Raw genomic sequence first — 26,715 nt, 5'->3', positions numbered from 1 at the left:
CGAACCGAATTATTTCGGTCCGGTCCGATCTATAATTTGTTTGGACCAATCAAAACATTAAAATACTTCTTAATTATGTAGATAAAAACCGAGTATTTTTTTATTATATTAATATCTCGTAGCGATGAATTAAAAAAATTATATAAACACAATAATCATGTCATCATTAAATGGAAAAAAAAAAAAAAAAGTTAAGTTCTATGATAGTAGAACTTAGGAACATTTACGATAGAATATTGCACTAAGGCACATGAATTAATAATAGATTATTACAATTTATTAATTTTGCATTCATTCTCAGCAAACCAGATAGAATAAAGGGCCTTTTAATTATTATTATTTTGTTGTATATTTAGTTAATTAATTTAAAACAATGAAAATTTATATATTGTAGTTCGGTTTGGTTTTGTTCAGTTTTAGACCGAACCAAACCAAACCAAACGATCTAAAAAATTAGAACCGAATCAAATCGAAATAAAATTCGGTCCGATTTGATCCGATTTTTTCAGTCTTTGAGTTTTTGGTTCGGTTCTGCTCACCCCTAATGTGATGTAAATAAAGCAAAGATAATGCGAACAATTGTTGCATTTACAACCGCAATAAATGTCTCCTTATAATACATATTAGATTGTTGAGTAAAACCACGAGCAACAAAACAAGCTTTGTATTATTTAACTAAACCATCAGCTTTTCGTTTAATATGAAAAATCCATTTACAACTGACTGTATTACGTCTAGAGGGCCGAGGAACCAAAGTTCATGTGGAATTCTCAAGTAGGGATTTTATTTCTAGAGAAATGGCTTATCGTGATTCTAGCAACATATAGCTTTAGTGAAGCGACCTTTGGAATTTGGTGAGTGCGAGTAGTAATAATGGATGGGTTACAACTTATAAGTCTAGATTGTGGCATTAGGTTTAACAATGTCAGAGAGCATTGTTGATATAGAAATAGTAGTGGGTGATGACACTAGAGTATTTGGAATTGTGGGAGGAGATGAGGGAGGTTTTACTGTTAAGCCTGAGTAGTAGGCAAGGTGTTACACGAGTAAAAGTTGATATGGTGGGAGAGGACATGGAAGGTTCTAGAAATGAGTTTTGAATCACAGCTAGAGTCAAATGAGGAGGTGAATGAATCAGACGTTGTATCAGAGAGGAGTGACATACGAGGATCCCAATCAAGGAGTGATTGCTCATGTGTTACCATAAGAAGAGGTAGGGATGTAAAAATCTTAGGGATGAGAGTGGGAAAGGCAAAATTAGTGAAGAATTAGAGTTGAGAGAAATACCCAGTGGAGGCCCTAAAAACAAACTTTTACAATTTCTCTAAAATTCAAAATCACCACTTGAAAGCCATGAACAGCTTTATAGGCACTGAATCTAGCATGCGACTTACATGCACCAAATCTAGAGCATTATACACAGTCTGAGATTGTTAATTGAGTGCAGTAAAATATAGAAAAGGCCCTAACAAATTATACTTTCGGTTTCTATTGTTAATTAGTAATAAAAAAAAAATTTAACCCCACAAAATTTTGAGGATGTTACTAAACTTTGTTAGTGACTAACAAAATCCATAATGGTTACTACTAGCCATTGTGATGCTGTATAACCAACCCAGACTAAGTATCAAAACCTAAAAAGGCATATCAATCTTATTAATCAAAATCGTGCATCATTTAGAGGATTCATAGACTCATTCCTAAATTAAATTTATGGAAAGTGAATGAACTATATATATCATTAGAATCTGAATTAAAGTGCATGGTGAAAATTTCTGATATCATCAAATTCAATCATACTCGGAAATATCCATAGTACAGTGAGCATATCCAAGAGCCTTATTTTCTTTTCCGAAGAACAATTTCAAGAAACACATACTCAAACCATCGACAGTATTAGTTGAAAGATTGTCCTAGTTATAAAAGTAGTGCAGTAGAATAAGCAAAATAAACTGATACAGAGCATACATTTAATACAAGGAGAATTTCATTTTTACTTCTCATCTTTATCGAAAGTTTTCAGATAGTCAACATTAAGATATCTTCAAACTAATAATTTTGCTGCAGAAAACAAATAACTAAGACCATAAAAATTCAGATTGTTCATAATGAAGCGCAAGCAAATATGTCAAAATTCCAATGAATTTCATATTAAATCCAGATCTGTTACTTCATTTACAACTGAATGATTCACACAATCATCATCCTATCTTCAACGATACAGAAACTGAAACCTAATGAAAATATGAGAAAAATAAATATATAATCAACCGCCAAAGCCATAGAGAGTACGACCTTGCCTCTTGAGAGCATAAACAACATCCATGGCTGTAACAGTCTTTCTTCGAGCATGCTCAGTGTAAGTAACAGCATCACGAATCACATTCTCTAGAAAGATCTTGAGAACGCCTCTTGTCTCTTCATAAATGAGACCGCTGATACGCTTCACGCCTCCTCTCCGAGCAAGCCTACGAATAGCAGGCTTGGTGATTCCTTGAATGTTATCTCTTAACACTTTCCTGTGCCTCTTGGCTCCTCCTTTTCCCAGGCCTTTACCTCCCTTTCCTCTTCCTGACATTTTTGTGACTTCTTTCTGTATTCAATTGATTTGCTGAAGATAAGAGAAGAACAACTTGAATTCAAATGGCGCCGGATTTGGGTTTTTAAACAGAGGGAGATTTGTTCTTCAAATTTGGGGTTTTCAGATCTCTTTTGTGTCCGTTAGATTGAGCCTTATCGACGGTGAAAAAATGTTTGATCCGCGTCATTGGAATTTTCGTTCTAACCGTTGATTGATGATCCACGACGTGGATTGCCAGGGTGGACTCTAATCCATCGTTGCTTCAAAAAAATGCTTTTGCCCTCCTCATTGGTGCGTTCAGTCAATATTCCATCTATTTATAGTTAAAAAAAGCGATAAGTAAAAAAAAAAAAAATGCATTTGGTATACTGGATTTGCGAACTCGGTCCTGTGGTTTTCTTTTTACAAACGGATGTCTGTGTTACAAACCGTTAACAAACAGATGGTAAATTGACTAACGGTGTTAAAATTCAAAAAAAAAGTTACTTTGGTCCTTATATTTATTTATTTTATAAATTAACCCCTCTAATTATCTAACTATCACAAATAAACCTCAAAATCAAAAATATCTTCTTCTTCTTCTTCTTCTTCTTCTTCTTCTTCTTCTTCTTCTTCTTCTTCTTCTTCTTCTTCTTCTTCTTCTTCTTCCTCTCTCTCTTCTCTTCTTCTATTTTTTCTTTTTTTTTCGATTCCAGATTTCCGATTTCGGAAATCTAGAATCGAAAAAAAAATAGAAGAAGAAGAAGATTAATGGAAGAAGAAGAAGAAGGTATTTTTTATTTTTAATTTTAATTTTAGGGTTTATTTGTGATAATTAGGTGGTTAATTTATAAAATAAATAAATATAAGGACCAAATTAACTTTTTTCTCTTTGAATTTTAACATCGTTAGTCAATTTACCCTCTGTTTGCTAACGGTTTGTAACACAGACCTCCGTTTGTAAAAAAAAAAAAAACCACAGGGCCGAGTTCGCAAATCCGGTATACCAAAGGCATTTTTTGTACTTATCCCTTTAAAAAAATATTGCTATTTACCGCCCCTATTTTCCCACTTACCGCCCATTTTTTACCATATTTGCCCTCAATTTTTTTAAAAATTTAGAAAATATTCAATTTTTTAAAAAAATTCCAGAATTTTACCTTGGTGGGCGTCATCCCTTAAGGAGTGGCCGGTGAATGACCCGCCATCTCTAAAGGAGTGGCGGGTCATTCACCCGCCACTCCTTTAGGGATGGCGGGTCATACACCCGCCATCCTTAAGGAGTGGCGGGTCATTCACCCACCAAGACAAAATTCCGGAAAATTTGCCCACACATCTAAAAATTTCTGGATTTTTGCCTTGGCGGGCCATTTGGCCCGCCACTAGACAAGGAGTGGCGGGTCAATGACCCGCCACTCCTAAAGGGATGGCGGGTCATTCACCCGCCACTCCTTGTCTAGTGGCGGGCCATTTGACCCTCCAAGGTAAAAATTCGGAAATTTTTAAATGTGTGGGGGAAGAGGTTTGAAAAAAAAAAATTCAAAAAAAAGGGAAGGGGCTAATATGTCTTTTTCCGGGCGGTAAGTAGGAAAAATAGGGCGGTAAGTAGCAACCCACTAAAAAAATTCAATTTGATCCATTATATTTTATTTTCAATTTAATCTTTTTTTTCATAATTAAAAAATAATAATAATAAGTTTGATGGAGACGACCGAAACCCCTTTCTCCTTGGAGAACGACCGTCGCCGCCTCTCGTCCCGTCCGACAAACAGAGCAATGTCCCGTCGGAAACATCGATGGCCGTTAAACTAACATGGAGAGATATCGATATGGCCAAGTCCATCCACACACCCCCCCCCCTCGAATCCGCACTGATCTACGTGTAGCAGTCTTTGTGAATATCACGGTGGACGAAACCGAACCCCTAATCCCCAAAGTGACGATTGATCCGGAATTGAAGAGGAAGCTGGCAAAATCGTGGGAGAAAGCCCTAATAGTGAAGCTCATGGGAAGAAATCTGGGATACGTCGCATTACAGAAAAGAACGTTGGAGCTATGGAAACCAATTGTAGGAATTAACATGATGGACTTGGGAGAAGGCTTCCATCTTGTGCAATTTGATGAAGACGTGGACAGAGATCATGTCATCAATGATGGACCCTGGATGGTTCAGGGGCACTATCTCACCGTTCGAACTTGGTCGGCCGACTTTAACCCGCTGGATGCTTGTGTTGAGAAATCCATGGTATGGATACGATTACCTCAGCTCCCTCTAATATACTATGATGAGGATGTTCTTCTTGGCCTTACTGGAGCTGTTGGGAAACCGGTTCGTGTGGATGAGAACACGGCAATGAAAACGAGAGGCCGATTCGCCAGAATCTGCGTAAAAATTGATCTACTGAAACCACTATAGCACAGTTTGAGCTAGAGGGCGAAGTCTAGAGAGTTGAGTATGAGGGGTTGCACACTGCTTGCACCAATTGTGGGCGCTATGGGCATGTCAAAACGGATTGTTGCTGGCCTATTGCTATTCCTGCTATGGAGACTCAAAGCACAAGCAACATGGTTACGGGAGAGCAAAACAAGGAAGCGAAAACTAACAATGATGTAAATGTGAACGTGGAAACAACAAAGCAACCTGTTGAGAATGAAGAAGGAGCTGGGGCTTACGGGCCCTGGGTGATTGTTCTGAAAAGAAGGTTCAACACAGCAGCGGTGAGGAAATGGTAGAGTGACAAAGGGCAAAACGAAAAAGAGCGGGAGGATCAGCGAAGCTTGGTTAATGCTAATCTGTTTGCTTCCCCAACGCACCTGAACCTGAACCTACAGCCGAGGGTCGATTTCTGTGGATTTTGCAAGCAGCAAGGCTCAGCTTTATCACAGCAGAAACCGACAGACAAGAACTCAACCAAAAATAAAGGAAAATATGTTTTAACTTCAGCCATTCGAAACAAGGAAAACCAAGACTCTAATCTGTCCAGCAACACTAATAGATTTGCAGGTCTCCTGGGAGATAATATGGAGATTGAAGGAAGAGAGCATGGTGATATGATTGGTTATGCAGTGGAAACAGGAAGAGGGAAGCGAACACGCACTGAAGTGGAGCCTCGCACACCATTGAAGGAAATTGGGTCCCTGAGCAGTGAAGATGAGGTTCTGAAAGTTAGGGGAAATAACAGATTGAATCAAAAATTGCGTGATCGCTCGACACTACGAATTCTAAAAGGAAAAGCCAGGGGGGACGAAAATCACCCTCCATCTCCATCATAGTGCTTTGTTGTTTGCATTATTACTTATTTTCCCAACTATTTATGAAGATTATAACCTGGAATTATTTTGGTGCAGGAGGCACCAATTTTCAGCGAGCTTTAAGACTGATGGTGCGTACTTACCGCCCTGCTATCCTTTGCCTTCTGGAAACACGCATCGCGGGCACCCGTGCTACTGACATTGGTAAGCAAATTGGTTTAACAAAGTGTTAAATAGTGGAAGCTGAGGGTTTTAGCGGTGGAGTTTGGGTCTTTTGGGATGAGAACTTGGTAAAGATTGATGTGATCTTCAGGAATTACCAATTCTTTCACTGTGAAGTTACTATGCAGGGGGGTGATAGGGGTCAAAAACCCCTATCTTTTGGTACGGTTTTTAGGTTAGTTTAGTATAGTTTTCCTATAATAAGCGAGCAATTCTCGCATTTTTATGCATGTGTGCATGATAGTTGTGCTTTGTATGCGTCATGTTCACCTTTTATAGTTTGAGGTCGTTTTCTAGTTGTTTTTGGGCAAATATCGCCAAAATAGCACGTATGTTAACTTTTAATTATTTATTATGCCCAATTGATCCACCAAAGGTCTCACTAAACGGAGTTTTCACTCAAATCTAACGACTGGTGGGTCAATTTAGCCTTTGGACTAACGTTGTTTGGAGTTTATGTGCGTGTGCAGGTTAAAACGGGATCAATTTCGGTCAAAAATCACATCTCAGGGACCCCCTGGCAGTCGCTCGGTGAATTGGGCATGTCCAGAGCGCAAAAACTAGCCTTTGTAGGCTAGCTCGGTGAGCTGCGCCTCGGGAATCAGTCTTTTGACTGATTCCCGACCCCACGACTCCACGATTGCGTTCGGACTCTCGCATCTGCAACAGGAAACAAATCCAATTAACATCGGGACTCAAACACAACTATAAATAGGACCTTTTTATTGTAAATTAGATATCTTTCATTCTTGTAATTACTTTAGCCTTCACCCTTGAAGAATCCTCTCCATCTCCTTCAACCTCCATTGAAGAACTTCTGAAGCTCCATCCATCTAGGATTATTCAAGGTCCGTCCTTAAGTCCTAGAAAGCCGGCTGTAGGGTAGACAGGTTCCCTGAAAGGGATTTTCTCATCTCTTTCATCTAATTGTGTTTTTATCCCTTGATACAGTCTATGAATCTTAAGCTAATTGTATCCGCATAACAATGTTCTTCACCTTTAATAATATTTTAGCTCTTATTTTGTTCAATGATTTATTTGTTTAATCTTTGTCTTATGCTTTATTTGATTAGTTTAACTTATTCAAAAGCCCAAAAATCTAGTTGGCACATATTGTGAGCTGAATCTGACCTAGTCAGAGCCTAGGAGATTAACGGCCTCTTAGTTGATTAAGCCCAAATTGCTGAGCCTTAGACCTAGTTTCGGCCTTACAAGGGAATCACGCACTAGGGACTTCAGAAGGGTAAGTAGGGTTAATTGTCTTGAATACAAGTGACTTAGATTAGGTTTTTAATCAATTGACCTAATAACCTATCTTTATTATTATCGTTTCACACCATGTTTCCTCGGGTAATTGCATTAGTGAAAGATCACTTAGGAGTAGTTTAACTTAATTAGGAGTAGTTTAACTTAATTAGGAGTAGTTAACTTAATTAGGAGTAGAATAACTTAGTTCGAATTAGCATAACTTAGCTAGGAGTAGAGTAATTCAACTAGGAGTAGATTAATTTAAACAAAACCAAATTCAAACCCCACACAGCCTAGATAACACCTGAGACCCAGTAGTTCGATACTTGCAGGAATAAATCGTGTGGATTCGATACCTGGACTTGTCCAGATTATTACTTGATAACGATGGGGTACACTTATCCCTTAGTGAGCCTTCAACGGGAGGCGCATCAGGGGGCACAGGACACGAGTCTTCTTTTCTTGTGACTGCTAGTTACGTGAGGCCTCAAATGGCTCATAAGAGGAGGTTCTTTAAGGATCTCCTGGATATTAAAAGTCTAGTGGTTCAGCCTTGGTTACTTTGTTGGGATTTCAACTGCATTAAAGAGACTAATGAGAAACAGGGAGGCTCAGCTAGAGTTTTGGATAGATGCGCCCCTTTTGCTAACTGGATTAACCAAATGGAGCTGGTGGATTTAGGCTTCGTTGGCCCAAAATTCACCTGGTATCATGGCCCTTCCCCTTGCACCTGAGTGGCCTGTCGTCTTGATAGGGGTCTTTGTTTTATTGACTGGCGCTTGAAATACCCAAAAGCTGTCGTAAAACATCTTCAACGGTTCTAGTCAGACCATGTCCCGCTGCTGATACACCTGCGGAATGCCGAGAATAGAACTGCTGTCCCGTTTTGGTTCATGAGAGCGTGGCTAACGGGCGATTCTCTTAGAAATCAAATTCAGCAGGGCTGGCGAGACTCGGCTTCGCTGAAGGAAGCCAAAACGAACATCAAAGACAACCTGATTCAGTGGAATAAGCGGAGTTTTGGGATATTTTTGCAAGAAAGAACAGAACCTATGCGAGACTAGGAGGGGTGCAGCGCGCATTGGCTAACCGGTGCACTATAGGTCTAGTAAGGTTGGAGGCGAGGTTGTGCGCTGAACTGAATTCTATTATGGAGCAGGAGGAACTGTACTGGCACCAGAAGTCACGGGTTCAGTGACTCTGCGAAGGGGACCGTAACACCTCTTACTTCCATATTTCTACTGTCATTCGCACAAGACGGAACAAGGTGGATGGTTCAAAAAATGATGAAGGGACGTGGGAGTGGAATGGCGACAAGCTTAGTGAGATGGCAACCGATTTCTTCAGAAAGCTGTACAACGAAGAAATGACCGTGAGGCCTCAACTGCTGATCCAGGTTTCTTTCCCAAGGCTTGCGACAATGGATATGGAGGAGCTATCAAAGCCGTATAGTATGGAGGAGGTCCGGGCTGCATTGGGAACGATGAGTACTTGGAAAGCCCTAGGGCCTAATGGGCTGCAGGCGGGTTTCTACCAGAAATTTTGGGAGATAGTGGGAGCTAAAACAGGTGTTTGTGCTCTACGAGCCCTGAATGAAGGGAGGTTGGAGGATGGGATTAACAATACCTTGATCACCCTTATACCAAAGGTTGGGAATCTTGAATCTTTATATCAGTTCAGACCGATAAGCTTATGTAATATCAGCTACAAACTTATAACTAAATGTATAGTTGGAAGGCTGAAACCGCTTCTTCCTGGTATTTTCGGCCCGATGCAATGTAGCTTTGTGCCTGGAAAGCAAATTACGGATAATATTATTCTGATTCAGGAGGATGTGCATACTTTTGAGAAGAAGAAAGGAAAGAAAGCTTTCATGCTCCTAAAGTTAGACCTGGAGAAAGCTTATGACAGAATCAGCTGGAGCTTCCTTCGTGAGACTTTGCAGCAAGTGGGCCTTCCTTCTGGTATGGTGGACATTATCATGGCTTGTGTCTCCTTGCCATCTCTATAGGTACTTTGGAACGGTGAACAAGGAGAGGGCTTCAAACCCTCTAGGGGGCTCCGACAAGGAGACCGGCTTTCTCCATATCTCTTTGTTTTATGTTTAGAGAGGCTAAGCCACTTGATTCTCGAAGCAACAGCGAGAGGAGAATGGAAACCATCTACTCTATCTTCTAATGGCCCACCGCTGATGCACTGTTTCTTCACCGATGACATAATCTTACTGTCAGAAGCATCGTAGAATCAAGCCAAACCGATCAAGGATATTCTTAACTACTTCTGTGACTGCTCGGGACAGAAAGTGAGCCTTGAAAAATCTTATTTCTTCTTCTCTTCAAACATCAAACCGAATATCACGGCTGAAGTGGTCTCCGAACTGGGAATCCGGTGCACGAATAGCCTGGGATGATGTCTGGGAGTGAATACCATTCATCACAGAGTTAACAAGGCTACCTACAACCATGTGGTAGATCGGGTAAAGCAGCGACTCTCGGGGTGGAAGGAAAAAACCTTATCTTTTATAAGGAGAACGACGCTAATCAAATCGGTCCTTTCAGCCTTGTCGATCTATACAATGCAGACAGTGGCTCTTTCGGTAAGTATATGTCAAAAATTGGATGTAATTAGTCGGAAGTTCCTATAGGGAAGTTCAGAGAGGGGATAGAAAATTCACCTAGTGCGCTGGAACACTGTGTGCAAATCCCGTAGGAAATGAGGTTTGGGAATCAGATAGGCTAGGGCGACCAATATAGCAAACATTGCCAAACTCGGGTGGCGAATGATAATCGAACCTGAGTCGTTATGGGTCCGTCCACTTCGCGGAATCTATGCGGGTAAGAGAGAGGGGCTTGATATGTTCAGAAATAGTAGAATGAAGAGCCACATTTGGAAGAGCATTCTCTACGGAGTGGAACTGCTAAGAAAAGGCCTAAACCGTGTAGTAAAAAATGGAGAAGACACTTTGTTGTGGAATGACAATTGGATTGAAGGAACTCGTCTTGTGAATGAAGCTATTTCGCCCCTATCAGAGGATGACCAAATGAAAAAGGTTGCGGAGTACTGGACTCCTGATGGCTGGGATTGGAACTCGATGCAACAGCTTCTCCTCATACAAGCCATGTTTCACCTTGCAGTATATGTCTTATTTCCAAATAACGGGAATAAGGATGGCAGGTCTTGGGGTTTAGCGCAGTCAGGAGAATTTTCTGTGCGTACAACGTATATTCTTCAAATGGCGGAGATGTAAAGCACGGAGTTGGAGAACAACGGTCAGGGCTGGGAACTAATATGGGATCTGGAGGTAACCGAGAGAATTCGCTATTTTATCTGGACCATCTCTCACGATACAATCATGTCGAACGAAAGACAGGTCAGGAGTGAAGGAAATTAGGGCTAAGGTATAGCAGCGGAAATATAAAATTTTTAGCCTATTTCCTTTTAACCATAGGATCTGTTAATCGTTATTTCATATAAAGAGGGATAAGAAGGAATACCGTTCGATGAACAATCTACCGTTGTTAAAGAAACGCCCACAATTCTTCTCCGAGGTTCCAACCGCAAAGTAGAATACGGTGAGGTTAAGATAAAATCAACCCTTATGAGATGCAACCAAATTAGATTGCCTCTAATTAACCAACACAAGATCAAGGAGAAAGAGGGATGAATAAGATTAATCAATCGATGGAATGTCATATGAATTCTTGTCCACGAACTAGGGGATGGGAATTCTTTTTCTCTCTCTAATTAGCAATTTCGAAAATCACTATAAGGGGGAGGGATAGGCTTAGTCGAAATTCCTATAGGGAGGGGGTATATATAGTTGCTTGTATCTAAACCCTAGTTAGATAGGAATAGGTTACTTAATAGGAATCCAATTCGGAATAGGATTCCTAATTATTATCTCACTATATATCTAATATATTTAGGATAATAATAGGAGTATATTAATCTAATTAAAACTCCTAATTTAATTATCTCTTAATTAATTTAATTCATAATCCTAATCAAATTAGGATTAATGGAATAAAATTAATTCCTTATTTCTATATATAAATTTCGGCCCCCTCCATATATTTGGGCCTTACTGGGCTCAATTGGGCTTCCATCTATTAATCATATCCATCTCTCTTTTGGTTCCAAGTCTTATGTGTGATCCATTAGGTCCTTACTACTTCTGGCCGTATGCAACTATTAAATTAATTTCTTCAAGAGTTATATTTAATCCTTGCATAACGGAATGATGTACTGAGTATGTTATAGGCAAGTCTGTAATCATTCCCCCAGAGTCCGTTAAGAAGACAGGTTGATTCTGTCGTTAACCCTTCCGTATTAGTTACGGTATAATACGATCCTTTATCAAATACATCCTTGAACTGAATCTTATGACTATGGGTAATGTCAAGTCACATATAGCGAGACGTTCGTTTTACTTGTTCTTGGCCGAGTCAACTCAAAAAGATAGGTTAAGTGAAATCTGTATTTCTACTCTTAAGATATCACCTTGCAAGGGTTTAGAGTCGAGTCTTCCACAAGCGATCCTTGGATGTATCTCCCATTAATCGGGAGTGATAAATGCTCAATCCAATGTATAACTACCCTGAAATTACTTCCTGTGACACCCAACCTTTGCAGTTCACACCCCAGAGTCATCTCTGTTAAGGATCGTGGGACCGCAGGATTAAAGTCTCACATTCAGTAATTCAGGATGACCAATTAACATTCTTTTGAGTTTGAGGATTAGTTATACCTAGTAATACCAATGAGATGAATAGTTGACAAGGATGAATCTACCCATCCTGTTATCTCAAGTCGGATCCCTAATCCTAATGAACAACGTTTCACCGGATCTATGTAACTGTCCAGATATCTATATATATGAAGCTTATGATATCAGCTTTCTGTTGGACAGAAGACATTGTTACATACAAGTCTCAACTGTGATATATCAATCCTAAACATATCACTTGACTTGGGGTGGTTTTAAGTTTATTAGTTTATTATAAAGTTTTGTCTCACTTCATGCTTGTATGAACACTTTATAATCACTTTAAACAAACTTACGGATTTCCTTTTATTAGACTTTATTTAGTGCTTAAAAGGGATTGCCTTTATATAGTTACGAAACATATATCTCATTAAAACAAATGATATAAAGAACAATTCATTTACAATAAGTTTGTATCCCGCAACAATTGACTATAGGACACTAAACCCCAATATACTCCCACTTGGACTAAAGCCAATTGTTTCTAAAACTTATCCCAATAGAAGTTAAATGACGATCATGTACTTTCTGGGTTAAAGGCTTTGTCAACGGATCTGCAACGTTGTCCTCTGTAGGTACTCTTTCTATTCTCACATCTCCTCTACCCACAATCTTTCTAATGATGTGGTATCGCTTTAGGTAGTGCTTGGATGCATTATGAGACTGTGGTTCCTTTGCTTGCGCAATGGCTCCATTGTTATCACAGTACAGAGTAATGGGATTGACAATTTCAGGCACCACTCCTAGTTCTGTAATGAACTTTCAAATCCAAACTGCTTCCTTTGCTGCTTCCGCAGCAGCGATGTACTCTGACTCGGTCGTAGAGAAAGCTACGCTTCCCTGCTTGGAACTTTTCCAACTGACCGCGCCCCTATTTAGGATAAACAGGTATCCTGATTGGGATTTAAAATCATTCTCATCTGTGAGATGACTAGCGTCTGAAAATCCTTGTATTTTCAGATCTCCTTCTCCGTACACTAGGAACATATTTTTTAGTCCTTCTCAAGTACTTAAGAATGTTCTTGACGGCAATCCAATGCTTGTCTCCCGGATTCCCTTGGTAACGACTCGTTACAGATAACGCGAACGCTACGTCAGGTCTAGTGCATAGCATAGCATACATAATCGAACCGATCGCGCTGGCGTACGGGACTACAGCCATGCGTCGTTTGTCATCATCAGTTTTAGGACATTGATGATTGTTTAACTTTACTCCATGTACCATGGGTAAGTTACCTCGTTTCGATTCAAGCATGCTAAACCGATTTAGCACCTTTTCAATGTATGTAGCCTGTGAAAGACCAAGCAGTCTACGCGATCTATCTCTGTAGATCTTTATACCAAGTATATAGGCTGCTTCACCAAGGTCTTTCATTGAGAAGTTACCGGATAACCATATTTTCACCGATTGTAATAGAGCAATGTCATTTCCCATTAACAGTATATCATCCACATATAGTATGAGAAATGCTATAGAGCTCCCACTTGCTTTCTTGTAAATGCAAGCTTCTTCGCAATTTTGTTCGAAACCAAATTGTTTTATGGTTTCGTCAAAACGCTTGTTCCAGCTTCTAGATGCTTGCTTGAGTCCATAAATGGATCTCTGAAGTTTGCAAACTTTATTTGCATCATTTGATATGAAACCTTCAGGCTGCATCATGTATACATCCTCAAGCAGATTTCCATTTAGGAAAGCTGTTTTCACATCCATTTGCCAAATCTCATAATCAAAATGAGCGGCAATTGCAAGCATGATTCTGATTGATTTGGACATAGCAACAGGAGAGAAGGTTTCGTCATAATCAACACCTTGTTTCTGACGATATCCCTTCGCTACTAACCTAGCCTTGTAGGTGCTAACCTTTCCGTCCATGTCAGTCTTCTTTTTGAAGATCCACCTGCACCCAATGGGTTTTATCCCTTCGGGTGGATCAACCAAAGTCCAAACTTGGTTATTATACATGGAATCCATTTCAGAATCCATGGCCTCAAGCCATGCTTTAGAATCTGGACTAGTAAGAGCCTCTTCGTAGTTTTCGGGTTCGTCGTCTAACACGGGAACCTCGTTATCATCTCCCACTAGAAAACCATATCTAACTGGGAGTTCACGAACTCTTCGTGATCTACGAATAGGTGCCACTTGAGTCTCATCTAATGGGACTTCTTCGGGTACCTCAACCGCTTCTGTTGTTTCAGTCGTTGTTTCTTCCTCTTGAACTTCGTCGAGTTCAATCACGCTTCCCTTTTGTGTTTCTTCGAGAAACTCTTTCTCTAAAAAGGTTGCGTGTTTGGATACTATTACTTTCTGATCATCTGGATGATAGAAGTAATACCCTATGGTTTCCCTGGGATATCCAATGAAGAAACATTTATCAGATTTAGAATCTAATTTGTCGGACGCAACGCGTTTGACATATGATGAACAACCCCATACTCTCATGAATGAGAACACGGGTTTCTTACCAACGAACAATTCATATGGTGTGGAAACAGCGGATTTAGTTGGTACTCGGTTCAGGGTGAAGAGGGCAGTTTCTAAGGCATAGCCCCAGAACGTCTTTGGAAGTAAGGCCATGCTCATCATGGATCGTACCATATCTAATAGGGTACGGTTTCTCCTCTCGGATACACCATTGTGTTGTGGTGTATAGGGAGGTGTCCATTGTGAGCATATCCCACATTCAGTTAGATAATTCAGAAAATCATCAGAAAGATATTCGCCACCTCGATCAGATCGAAGTGTTTTTATTTTCTTTCCTAATTGATTTTCCACTTCATTCTTGAAGCATTTGAACTTGTCAAAGGCTTCTGATTTGTGCCTCATCAAGTAGATATCACCATAGCGAGTATGATCATCTATGAAGCTAATGAAGTATCTGAATCCTCCTCTTGCTTGGACTGACATAGGACCACATACATCTGAATGAATGAGTCCTAGAGTGTATGATACACGCTCACCTTTATTGCTAAAGGGTGTCTTTGTCATTTTACCTTTTAAACATGATTCGCATGTTTCCAATGATTCAGAATCGATTGGATCTATAAGCCCATCTGAATGTAGCTTTAGCATGTGTCTCTTGTTTATATGGCCTAAACGACAATGCCACAAGTAAGTTGAATTATCTAGCTTATGTCTTTTGGTATCAATTGCAAAAACAGAAGTTTTATCATCTAACACGTAAATCCCATTTTGTGATATTCCTGAAAAATAAAAGATCGAATCTTTATAAAAATTGCAACTATTGTTCTTTATTGAAATATGAAAACCGTCGTCAACGAGACGGCTAATAGAAATAATGTTATGAGACATCTCAGGAAGTATAAACAATTCCTTAATTCTATTACAAGCCCAGAGGGCAAAAGTAAAACATAATCTCCAATTGCGAGGGCGGCAACTCTTGCTCCATTTCCCACTCGCAAGTTTATGCTTCCTTTCTTTAGTTCCTTAGTCTGTTTTAGCTCCTGCATATTTGTACAAATATGAGATCCACATCCGGTATCAAGTACCCAAGATTCAGACAATGAAACCGTATTTATTTCAATATAGAACATACCAGATGTAGAAGCACCGCCTTTTCCCTTCTTGAGGGTGGCTAGATACTCCTTGCAGTTTCTCTTCCAATGCCCGTCTTTACCACAGAAGTGGCATTCTCCTTTGGGCTTCTTCACTTCCTTTCCCTTGGACACATCTCTCTTACCTTTCTTGGGATGTTTAGGATTGGGAAAATTCCCTTTCCTTTTCTTCGATCCCTCGATTACAAGAGCCGGTATGGCCTTGTCTTTCTTCATATTGGGCTCAACTGATTTGAGCATGTTTGCAAGCTCTTCAAGAGAGGTTTGCAAGTCATTCATTTGGTAGTTCATGATGAACTGTGAATAACTCTCTGGGAGGGACTGAAGAACCAAGTCGGTACTTAATTCGTTGTCCATCACAAATCCAATACTAGAAAGTTTGGTAATATAGCCTATCATCTTGACACAATGTGTCATGACAGATGTGCCCTCTTGCATCCTGCAACGATATAACAATTTTGATATCTCGTAGCGTTCGCACCTGGTTTGTTTCCCAAACAATTCCTTTAGGTGCATGATGATGGAATAGGCATTCATCTCCTCATGTTGCCTTTGTAATTCCGATGTCATCGATGCAAGTATGATGCAAGCGACATGATCATCATCAGCCTTGTGCTTCTGATAAGCATCAATTTCCTCGATGGGAGCATCATCTTCAGGGACAGGGGGTATCGATGTATCAAGTACATACCCAATTTTCTCGAACTTCAAAACAATTTTGAGGTTACGAAACCAGTCGGTGAAGTTTGAACCATTCAATTTGTTATCGGTAAGAATGTTTTGCAGATTGGTTTTAGTCATGATTTTAAGAGTGTGTGTTTAAACAAAACCTGAGAGTGAGAAAGAGTAAACGTATGTCATTCATTTGCTTTAAAGTATAACAATCTAAAATTATAGGCCTTTTAATTTATTTCAGATTGCTCCCACTACACTAGTACAGAAATGCTCACTTGTGTCGCACCTCTTGTGTCGCGCCTGAAGAGAAGGCGACACAACAGAGTAACTAGTGTCGCGCGTTCTTTAAACGCGACACAACTAAGTAATCTGTGTCATCACTTGTGTCATGCTTGAAGAGCGTGCGTCACAAATGAGTTACTTCTTGTATCGCCTGTCTTTTAGTGCGACACAAGAGTAAGCTTGTGACGCGCTTTTACTAAAACGACACAAGGCGTGTGTTATCTTTGTGATACGCTTTTATAAAAGCGACACAAGTAGTGTGTTATCTTTGTGTCGCTCCTTTTTAAAGTGCGACACAACTAATACGAACTACTATTTGAATATAAATATTTTTTCTTCATATTTTTTTTTCTTAGTTTCTACATATTTCTTAAAAAACTAAAAAATTATATATATATATATATATATCCCATATAAATTAATTAAAAATAAAATGAATTGAAAAATATATATTTAAAGTGTAAAAATGGAGGATCGAAATTAATTAAAAATAAAATGAACTAAAATGTAAATATGGAGGTTCGAACCTCTAACCTATCGAAACATTAACTAATATCTTAACCATCTGAGCTTTTTAAACCCATCTTTAAAAAACTTGAAAAAAAAATTATAAAGATGAAAAAAAGGGTTTTCGAGTTATAACAATTTTAGAAGAAAGAATAAAATTATTTCAAAATTTATCAAAAGAAAAAAAACACTGGGTCATTAAAAACATTTTTTTAGACAAGAAATAATAAAGAGACTTTCAAAATCAAAAAGAAATAAAAAGTTTTTATCGAAGTAGATGAATTAAATAAAAGTAAAAAAAAAAGATTCGATAATCAATAACAATAATCGAGTCTTGTCAACCATTCACTGATTATAAACTTATCCCAATAAATTAATTAAAAATAAAACGAACTAAAATGTAAATACAGAGGTTCGAATCTCTAACCTATCAAAACATTATCTAATGTCTTAACCATCTAAACCATTGTATTTCTTGTCAAGCATTTACTAATTATAAGAAATATAAAACGTTTAAATATATAAGAATTTTACCTAATTAATAAAACCAGCGTATGCTTTCTCTGCTTCCTTATTTCTAGGTTTTATTTTCTCCACCCAGTAAACTCCATAGCCGCCAACCTCCACCTTGCACCGCCACCTCGCACACCGCCGGTCATTCCGCTTCTCAAGGCGCCGGAAACAAGGAGTGGCTTCTCCACCGCCGTCTCCACCTCTTATGCACAAAGTGGGTTTTGTTATTTTCCCCAATATTACTTACCAACTACTCTTGATTCTTTCTCTCCATGATAATGCTATGGTTATTGTTAGGATAATAATTTATGTTAACTTTGTGGGTGACAATTTTAGCTTCTCAAATAACCTGTTGATGTTTTCTGTTGCTTAGCCTCGTTCATGAACTCTTTCTTTCCTTGATTTGAGCTATGCGATAATTTCTTCACTGCAATTTCTCTCCCATCACTTAATTTCCCCTATTCACAACATTCCAAAATTCAAGTAAGAAAACCTTAATTTTCAATTGCCTTGTGTGAATCGATGACCTATTCAAGACTTAAAAATCAAGCTCAAGTCAAAATTCCGCAAATCCCCATGAATTGCTCAGTTCCAAAACAGAAATAGGAAATGAAAGATAGAAAGAGAGGCATACCCTAAAAACAGGTCCAAAATCCTCTTCCATTTGGGAGTCTAAATGAAGAAAAACATATTTGATTGAATATAGAAAGAATTAAAAAAGAAAGTGGGTTATCAGAGTTACCTCTCCTTGAAGTGAATTTGAAAGGCTTCATGAGATTGTGTAAGAAAAGAGCAATAAATAATTCATTTCCTTTAGGAACAAATCAAAAGATCTAAGAGAAACACAAAATCTCACTTCTATGAGCTCAATTATGTAAATGAATTCAGATACATAAAAAAATGAGAAAAGAACTCTGTCCAGATAGAGTGTAAATTTGGAGTAATTTAATAATGTTAGGTGCTTAATAGGACCATTTTTAACCTTAGGGGTAATATTGCTCTTGATTGACAATGTTAGAGGCATTTTTACACCTTATCCCATTATTTAATAAGTTAACATAAGAGAACTAAATAAATTTCAAACTGAAACTTATTTAATATGTGCCTTCTAAGTTTACATCAGAAATTGAATTTGAAACCAAATCCTATTCTAACTGATGTTCTGGGATAGGAACAACTATTCTGAAATTCCAGAATTGCTTGCTAATAACAGGTTCATATTGTTGTTTCTTAACAATTAAAATAAATGACATGCTAATAACAGGTTCATATTGTTGTTTCGATTCCTCTGTCCATAACAGGTTCATATTGTTGTTTCTTAACAATTGAAATATATTATTTCCTATGCTGGCCAGAATTTTAGATGGGGGAGTTTCATAGTACCCTTTGCTCATTTGTTACCATGTTTTACAAGATTATGAAGAAATTAGTTTAAATTCTTGGATTCTCACTCTGTTACATAGCTTTAAGGACCTGAAAATGTTATTGCAGACGACAATGCAAGGGTTCACTGAAATGATAGTGAATTTGATGAAGAGTGAACATCTGCTTGAGTCCCAAAATATTGCCCATTATACCCTCTCAGGTATGACGTTTTGATTTTTTACGCTTTCAACCTCACCTTGCATCCTATTTTCTGCTTGTTCAGTTGCTAATTAATTTGACGAAATGTCTTACTGAGTTTAAAATTAAGTAATGAATTAATTACAATTATGAATGTCCCATTTTACATGAATAATCTACATGAATTTTCTTACAGATTAATTGGCAATTTGCATTCTTCTGTTAGAATTTTGAAGGTGCATTGTTAGTATTCTAGCATGGTATTGCTTATGTACTAAACGTATTGTAGCATAGTTGGTAGCAAATTTAGTTTTGTATTCTAGTTACCTGTAACAACTTATATTATTATTTGCATGTTGGACATTTGTAAGTTCGTTTGAAGGAGTTGAATACAATTGTCCAGGCTTCGATGACTTTAACAGCTTTCCTTAAAATGGTTTCTAGTTACCTATCACCTTTTGGTTGAATGGTTTCTTGACATGGTATCAATTTAGTGCCAGAGGTCGAGGATGATGTCGCAAAACTAAATTTGAGTATATAAACTTAAGGTGTATCCTTGGTTTCATTTGAGTATATAAACTTAAGGTATCTATCATTCATTGAATCATTTGGTTGAATCAATACTTGTGGTGCTAATCATAATGTGTTAACTATTTGCAGTGTGGCAAATTTTCGTCTTGAGCTCGAGCAGGAACTTATATTAGGCTTGCTAGACTTCTTTAAATCTGTTTCTTCAAGCTTCCAAAGCAAATCTGTTCCAATTTCAGATCTAGCATTTTATCCTCATATACACAATGTGGGTTTTACGCACATCCAGACTTATGAAAGTGTCAGAAATGGAGAAAGGCAACTGCATGGAGTCGATTTGTTTGAATTCAGTAAAAATCGACTCTACAGTTTGTCTCTGCCTTCAGTTGTTCCAATTGGAGCACCTTGGCAAAAAATTTACCTTCTGGCCAGAAGACAAAAAAAAATTTACATGGAATTGTTTGATTTAGCACCCATTAAATTTACTTTCAGGTGTGTCAATGGCTTTTTTTTTGTTTGGCTATACTTAATGTATTGTTAAGTCAAACATAACCATGCTCCTTATTATTCTCACAGCTTTTCCAGCTCTCCATGGATACTTAGAAATGGTTTTCTTACATCCGGAGATTCAGTTATCCATGTATGTTTCCTTCCCTTCCCTTCCATGTGTTAAGTGTCACTGATGACTATTATATGAGTTCTTTTATTGTATTTTTTTTATTTTTTTTAGATTCTACTGATTTTGAGCATTTTTCTTTGAATATTATTGTCACAGGTTCGAGTCTTAGGAGCGGCTTCTTGCCAAGAATCCTTCAGGTAAGCCGGAAAGCTTATGAATTTACACGTACAATGCCTAGAATCCTTCAGGTTGCGCTGCATCTACGAGACCTTGTTTGGGACAACTTATTCCAAAATTATCTTCCAGATCTTCGTGACATTGCCTTGTACTTTTTCCCTAATGTTGAGAGGTACCTAATTTTTTGGGAACTTTTAGTTGGATGTGATGAATGGGTACAATTTTCTTTAAGCTGCTACTTCTCATGATTGTAGATTGGTAGACGGATTTTCAGGCAAAGGCTTGAAACTGGAGATCGTGATGGTGATGTAGAGCAGCGTCGGGTAGGTCAATTGCTATTTGACTTGTGCATGTATTATTTCTTAATCTATACAAGTTTTCGTACTAGCATTTCAATGGAATTTTGGAACTTGACCATTAGTTCCTATGAAGCACGGACACGGGTGCGGACGCGGGTGCGGACACGGCAAACGGCATTTTTAGAAAATATGAGACACGGGTGCGGCGGGGACACGGCAAATTTTAAATAATTAATTATATATATATTAGATATAAAAATATATAAAAAACATGCTAAATCACAAATCAGAATCGTGATGTTAGGAGAAGAACCCAGGAGAAGAATCGCAGCGCATGAGAAGGAAGAACCCAGGAGAGAAGAAATTGTTTCTGATTATTCCCAAACAAAAACGAAATGGTGATGTTAGGAGAACTGCGATGTACGCAGCACAGGGGTTGAAATCGCGATTTGCGCACGAAGGAGAGAAGACCTAATTCTAATTCGTGAGATAGAGATTATAATTTAGGATTTTTGACAAATTGCATAATTGATCCTTAAATTTTATAACAAAAATTTAAAAAAACCCCTAATTTTTAACTTTTTTTTACCCCAGCCGTGTCCCCCCGTGTCCCGCCGTGTCCCCCCGTGTCCGGCCGTGTCCCCATTCGTGTCCCATTTTCCGGCCGTGTCCCCGCCGTGTCCGGCCGTGTCCCCGCCGAGTCCCCGAGTCCGGCGAGTCCGACTCGGCCACGGCGACCCCGGGGAAGAGTCCGTGCTTCATAGATTAGTTCTAATTCTCCAGTGCAGGCATTTCAGAAGTTAATCTATGTCTCAACTTTGGTATGTATGGGTTTGGCTGTGATTCGTTACACTTCTCAAGAATTTTGTTCACCTTTTTTTGTGACAACTTATTTATTTTCAATATTCTTATCCTGACAGGTTGAGGTTGCTATCAGAGGCTATATGCTTCAAAGCTTAAGTCAGTTAGCAGAGGTAAGATACAGGTCCATAATGATGTAACCTGTTATGGTGGGTGCTAGATACTCAACTATTTATGTGAAGGCCATTGTAATAGAAGCATGCTATTTAATAACATTTGTGATTTTATCCTGAAATCCTCAATTACCTTTAATTGGTTCTGCATATGATTCTTTTCTCCATGAGTCAAACAAAATCATTTGCATTTTCTAATGTATGAAAAGAGGTTGTGGACTCCTGAAGCAAATTGCCTTTTATTCTTGGAGATGGACTAGTGTTGACTCATTAACAAAATTCATTTATTTATTGGTTTTTATTTCAACCTGAGTTGCAAATTTTATCTTCAAGAATTTGCTTGCTACTAGTGAAACAAGAGTGTGTTCCATTCTATATGTTGATAAATTCTGTATTTTTGTTTTTATTGTAGATGTAGATGTGGAGGAGCTTGTAAGCCTTAGGCAAGCACAGCTTCAGTTTCGGCTTTCTGACGAGGTACCTTCTTGCAGTGATAATTTATTTTTCAGTTTGTAGTTGTTTCTGTATATGGTCTATTCTGTTTCATGCAGCTTGCAGAGGACTTGTTGGATATCATTGAGCGGGAGAGCTCACAACCTGTTGAGACAAATTCAAAAAAGAGGAAGGTATAAAACCGGGTGTTGTGAAGGCACTAGAGTGGGATGACTACCGCTGCCCAATTGGATAATTTGAAAAAACATAAGTGTAGAATCAAGTAGTTTTGATTATGTGGTACTTGTAGTTTTATGTGTATGTTCTATAATATCATGTAGAATCAATTAAATTTTGATTATAAAATTTTATGCTAGATGCTGGAAAATTCTGTAATTTTTTTTAAAAAAATATCAATATTTTGCGTCGCGCGTGAGGAAGGAGCGATACAAAAGTGTACCAGATTAATCGGGGAGCTTGTGTCGCGCACCCTTAAAGCGCGTCACAAGAATTATCATATGTTGTGTCGCGCACTTTAGAAGCGCGTCACAAGAGTTATCACTCTATTGTATCGCGCACATGACAAGTGCGACACAACAGATGAGTAGCTTGTGTCGCTCTCAAGAGCGATGCAAAGTTCTTGTGTCGCACCCCTGTTGTGTCGCACAAAAGTGCGACACAAGTAAGCATTTCTGTACTAGTGCTATTTTGTCAAATTAATAACCCTTCATATTAATTCGAAGAATTTCACAAATCCTTTAGTGAGTCGATTTATTAGTGAACAAGGAAAAATATTATCTAGACGGGTGAATAGATTGAGTTTAAAACAACAACGATTAATTACTATTGCTATAAAACAAGCTCGTATTTTATCTTTGTTACCTTTTCTTAATAATGACAAACAATTTGAAAAAAAGCGAGTTGGTCACTCTAACTACTGATCTTAGAACCAGAAAAAAAAGGCTTACTCAAATTGAAATTGGATCAAAATTCCAATTCGAATTCAACCGTAGATTGATGTTTTGTTCAAAAAATCTGAAAATCCAAATTTGATTTTAGTGTCGTAAGAAAAAAAACGAATTGGGGGGGAAGAAACTTTTTTTTATTGAATGTTTTTTTTAGTTTGACTACTTTACTTGATCATATTATCATCATATTTTATCGATCATATTTTATTGTACCAATTTCTATTCTACCTTCCCGGATTTTTTTTTTTTTTTTTTCAAGAAATTCCATGGATTGCTTCCAATTTTCTTATTTTCTAATGTCATTGGAAATCGTATAAAGACAATTCCTATTTAATATAGCTATTTGTGCAAGTATTTTACGATTAAGAAGCAATTGTCTCTTGTACAGATTATTTATTAAATTACTATAACTATCGGATACCCTATTTCCGCGAATTACTCCATTTATCCGAGTGACCCACAAACGACGAAAATTTCTTTTCTGTCTATCTCTATCCCGATGGGCCGAAACCAAAGCTCTTATTTTTTGTTGAATAATACTTCGAGTAAGTCTTGAATGCGCCCCGCGAAAGCTTGATACGAATAAACGCATTTTTGTTCTACGTCTCCGAGCTATATATCCTCGTCTAATTCTGGTCATTGAATACACGAAACTTTGATGAATAACTAATTGATTTCTTTTCTTTCAGTTATTCTTTTCCCCCTTTATCTATAATAACAAAACGGATTTTTCCAATGTATAAAATAAAAATTCCAACGGCTTTTGCTACTATAACCTTCCCAACCACGATTTTTTTTTTGAGCCATTTCATCTCGAAATAAGAAACTTTATTGATATTAGGTCTCAAACACAAACAAAAATAGAATAAATAAAAAAAGCAGTAAATAGAAATAGATAAATAGTGGGTTCCATCGTTTTTATGGCTACTTCTTAAACGGTGAGGTCTTCTCTATACACCGGAGCCCCCCTCCTGCATTTAATCATTTAATCAATGCTATTGTTAACGTGTACAGTTCACATTCTTTTGCTCTACCCATGAATTATCCAGTAATAGGTCTTTCACAAGGAGATCTATCTATCATAGTAACGGTATTTAATTATGACGATTAGCTAATTCGTTGACCCTGTTAGTCCGCTCTTGCAAGAGTAGGGGCATAAACTTTCGGCCTTTTAACTTTTAATTTAATAAGATTTTCCCTGCTTAATGGATAATCATTTGTTACCAATGGGAAATTCTTTCGTGTTTTAAATTGAAAATTGAGGTGATTGAATTTGCACCAATGAAACCATAAATTTGATACACAATAGACGAATATGATAGATCTTTTTTTTAGATAATGAGGGGGGTTCTTCTATTCTATCCTATTCATCCGTACTGACACAGATAGTGGATAAATTTTTCCTTTCTTTTGTCCAAGTTCATGATCTAAACAAGTCGCACATACACCCTAGTACATGTTCCTCGGCGCTGAGGACATCCTCCAAGAGCGGGGGATTTGGTAACATTTCTAATTGGATGTCTTGTGTTTCTAATAAGTTGTTTAATAGTTGGCATCTTGAATCGTATGCATAATGGGCTGGTTTAGATTGATCGTAACCGTATGGTTATGAATTTTTTCTATATTCATATTCTATTACTATTAATTAAATAAATAATAGAATATAAATAATAAAATATTGAATATTTAAAATAAATAAATAATAGAATATTAAATTGAAATTCCGATAATAAAAAGATATCAAATCGCGATTTGCATGAAATTCCTGCTATTTCTTATGCAACTGCTACAAGATCAACAATTCCATGAGCTTGGGCTTCTGTTGCTGACATAAAAACATCTCTTTCCATGTCTTCGGATACAACCCATAAGGGTTTTCCCGTTCTTTGTGCATAAATCCTTGTGAGGATTTCACGCAGTTTCAGCAGTTCTTCTGCTTCCAGGACAAATTCTGCTATTTGTGCCTCATAAAAACCAGCAATAGGTTGATGAATCATTACCCTGATGATATAAGAAAAAAAGGTTATTCTATCTCGCATAATATAATAAATAATATAAATAAATAAGAAAGTGACGAGAAGAGAGAAAAAAGAATAAGAAAAGACGAGAGAATTGAACAACCGTACATGCATTGTTTGTGCATTGCATACGGCTTCACACTAGAATTCACTTTTATTTTACCTTTCATCGAAAAAAAAATCTAGGCTTAAATCAGTAAATGATCCAATAACCACCCTTTCCTTGGGAAGAGGTAAAAAGCAAAAATACTATGGTGGTCCCGTTGCTTTATTTTATCAGTGATTTAGCAATCCCAAAGTTTCTTTTTTTTTTATTTGAAAAAAATAATAACATAATCTTTTTTTGTACTCTTTCATAACATAAATCATGTTAAGAGCCCTCCGGTGTGAAAACAAAAACGTTTGTGACGCTGAAAGGAGTCCCTGGTAGAATAAAATCAGAAAGACCCTTAATATTCCATACTACTCTTTCGATACATAATCTAATGTTTAAAATAAAAAAAAGTTTTCTTATATCTATATCGAATTCGAAATGCCATGCTATTATTACTTAATATTTATATTTCATATGGCGAAGGCATAGTGTTTTTTCTTTCAAATAAAAACCCATTGGCGCCAAGCATGAGGGAATGCTAAACGTTTGGTGATTTTTCCTCCGACCAGAATAAAAGATCCCATTGAAGCAGCTAATCCCATGCATACTGTTTGTACATCTGGTCGCACAAATTGCATAGTATCATAAATAGCTACTCCGGGTATTACCCATCCGCCAGGAGAGTTTATAAACAAATACAAATCTTTGGTCTCGCTCTCTATACTGAGATATACCATAAGACCAATAAGTTGATTCGAGATCTCGCTATCAATACCTTGACCTAAAAAAGTAATCTTTCTCGATAAAGTCGGTTGATTGGGATAAAATTCTATCCTTTAGAAACCGTACATGCACCTTTTGATGCATACGGCTCACCAAGAAATCACGAAAATAAAATAAAGAATCAATGTGTAGATTTCAGCCCTCCTTTTTTTGATAGTGAGTACTTTTTAACCTTTATTTTGAATGAGCGGGCTTTTCCTCTATTTTTTAAGGAAGATGAGTTTTGACGTGTTTACTTATAAAAAAATTCATTAAACTTAGCAAACTAACTTCTTATTGATGTATTCGTTCATCGAGATTGAATTCAAATCACGATGGCATTCTCTTGTTCCTGAATGGGCTTCTTTAATTCTTTTAGGTTTGTGCTCTACTCCGAGTAAAGATCTGCCCGATTTTTATTTGCACATATAGGGCAAATACTCTAATACCACGTCTTTTTGTTACAACTTATTTTTTTTATTCATTTCACGCTTCTGTCAAATATTTGACATACTCATTATATTATTTTATTCGATTGAATATGATTTTCAGTTCGAAATTATTCAAAATTTATAAAAAATTCTAAATAGAATATGATACAAGTAGTAATGATAATAGATATATTATCGATTGGGTTTTCTAAACGGAGTCTGGATACTTCATTTGTTTGGTCTAAACAAGGCA

General features: G+C 37.5%; 1 protein-coding gene and 1 long non-coding RNA gene across 3 annotated transcripts; one reads left to right on the top strand and one right to left on the bottom strand.

Annotated features, from left to right (window-relative positions):
* Positions 1 to 2,126: 2,126 nt before the first annotated feature.
* On the bottom strand, positions 2,127 to 2,656 carry LOC136210695 (histone H4). The gene has a single exon (XM_066002069.1). It carries the CDS (start codon positions 2,576 to 2,578, stop codon positions 2,267 to 2,269), a length of 312 nt encoding a protein of 103 aa, XP_065858141.1. The 5' UTR covers positions 2,579 to 2,656; the 3' UTR covers positions 2,127 to 2,266.
* Positions 2,657 to 17,638: 14,982 nt separating this feature from the next.
* LOC136210698 (uncharacterized) lies at positions 17,639 to 22,565 on the top strand. 2 transcript variants are annotated; one of them, XR_010678178.1, is made up of 9 exons: positions 17,639 to 17,811; positions 19,089 to 19,182; positions 19,821 to 20,180; positions 20,265 to 20,328; positions 20,464 to 20,656; positions 20,739 to 20,807; positions 21,704 to 21,757; positions 22,170 to 22,234; positions 22,309 to 22,565. It is a non-coding gene; the product is annotated as an uncharacterized lncRNA (long non-coding RNA). The 2 variants fall into 2 exon arrangements; XR_010678177.1 differs by having other exon boundaries at positions 22,170 to 22,565.
* The last annotated feature ends 4,150 nt before the right edge of the window (positions 22,566 to 26,715 follow it).

The sequence above is a fragment of the Euphorbia lathyris genome, chromosome 1 (genome assembly GCF_963576675.1).
Source record: "Euphorbia lathyris chromosome 1, ddEupLath1.1, whole genome shotgun sequence".
In the NCBI taxonomy this organism is placed as follows: domain Eukaryota; kingdom Viridiplantae; phylum Streptophyta; class Magnoliopsida; order Malpighiales; family Euphorbiaceae; genus Euphorbia; species Euphorbia lathyris.
The sequence above is the reverse complement of the archived record's forward strand: the minus strand, read 5'-3'. Positions and strand labels throughout refer to the sequence as shown.

Excerpts from the sequence above, each read along its gene's own strand:
- LOC136210695 (XM_066002069.1), bottom strand. The coding sequence starts at position 2,578 with ATGTCAGGAAGAGGAAAGGGAGGTAAAGGCCTGGGAAAAGGAGGAGCC.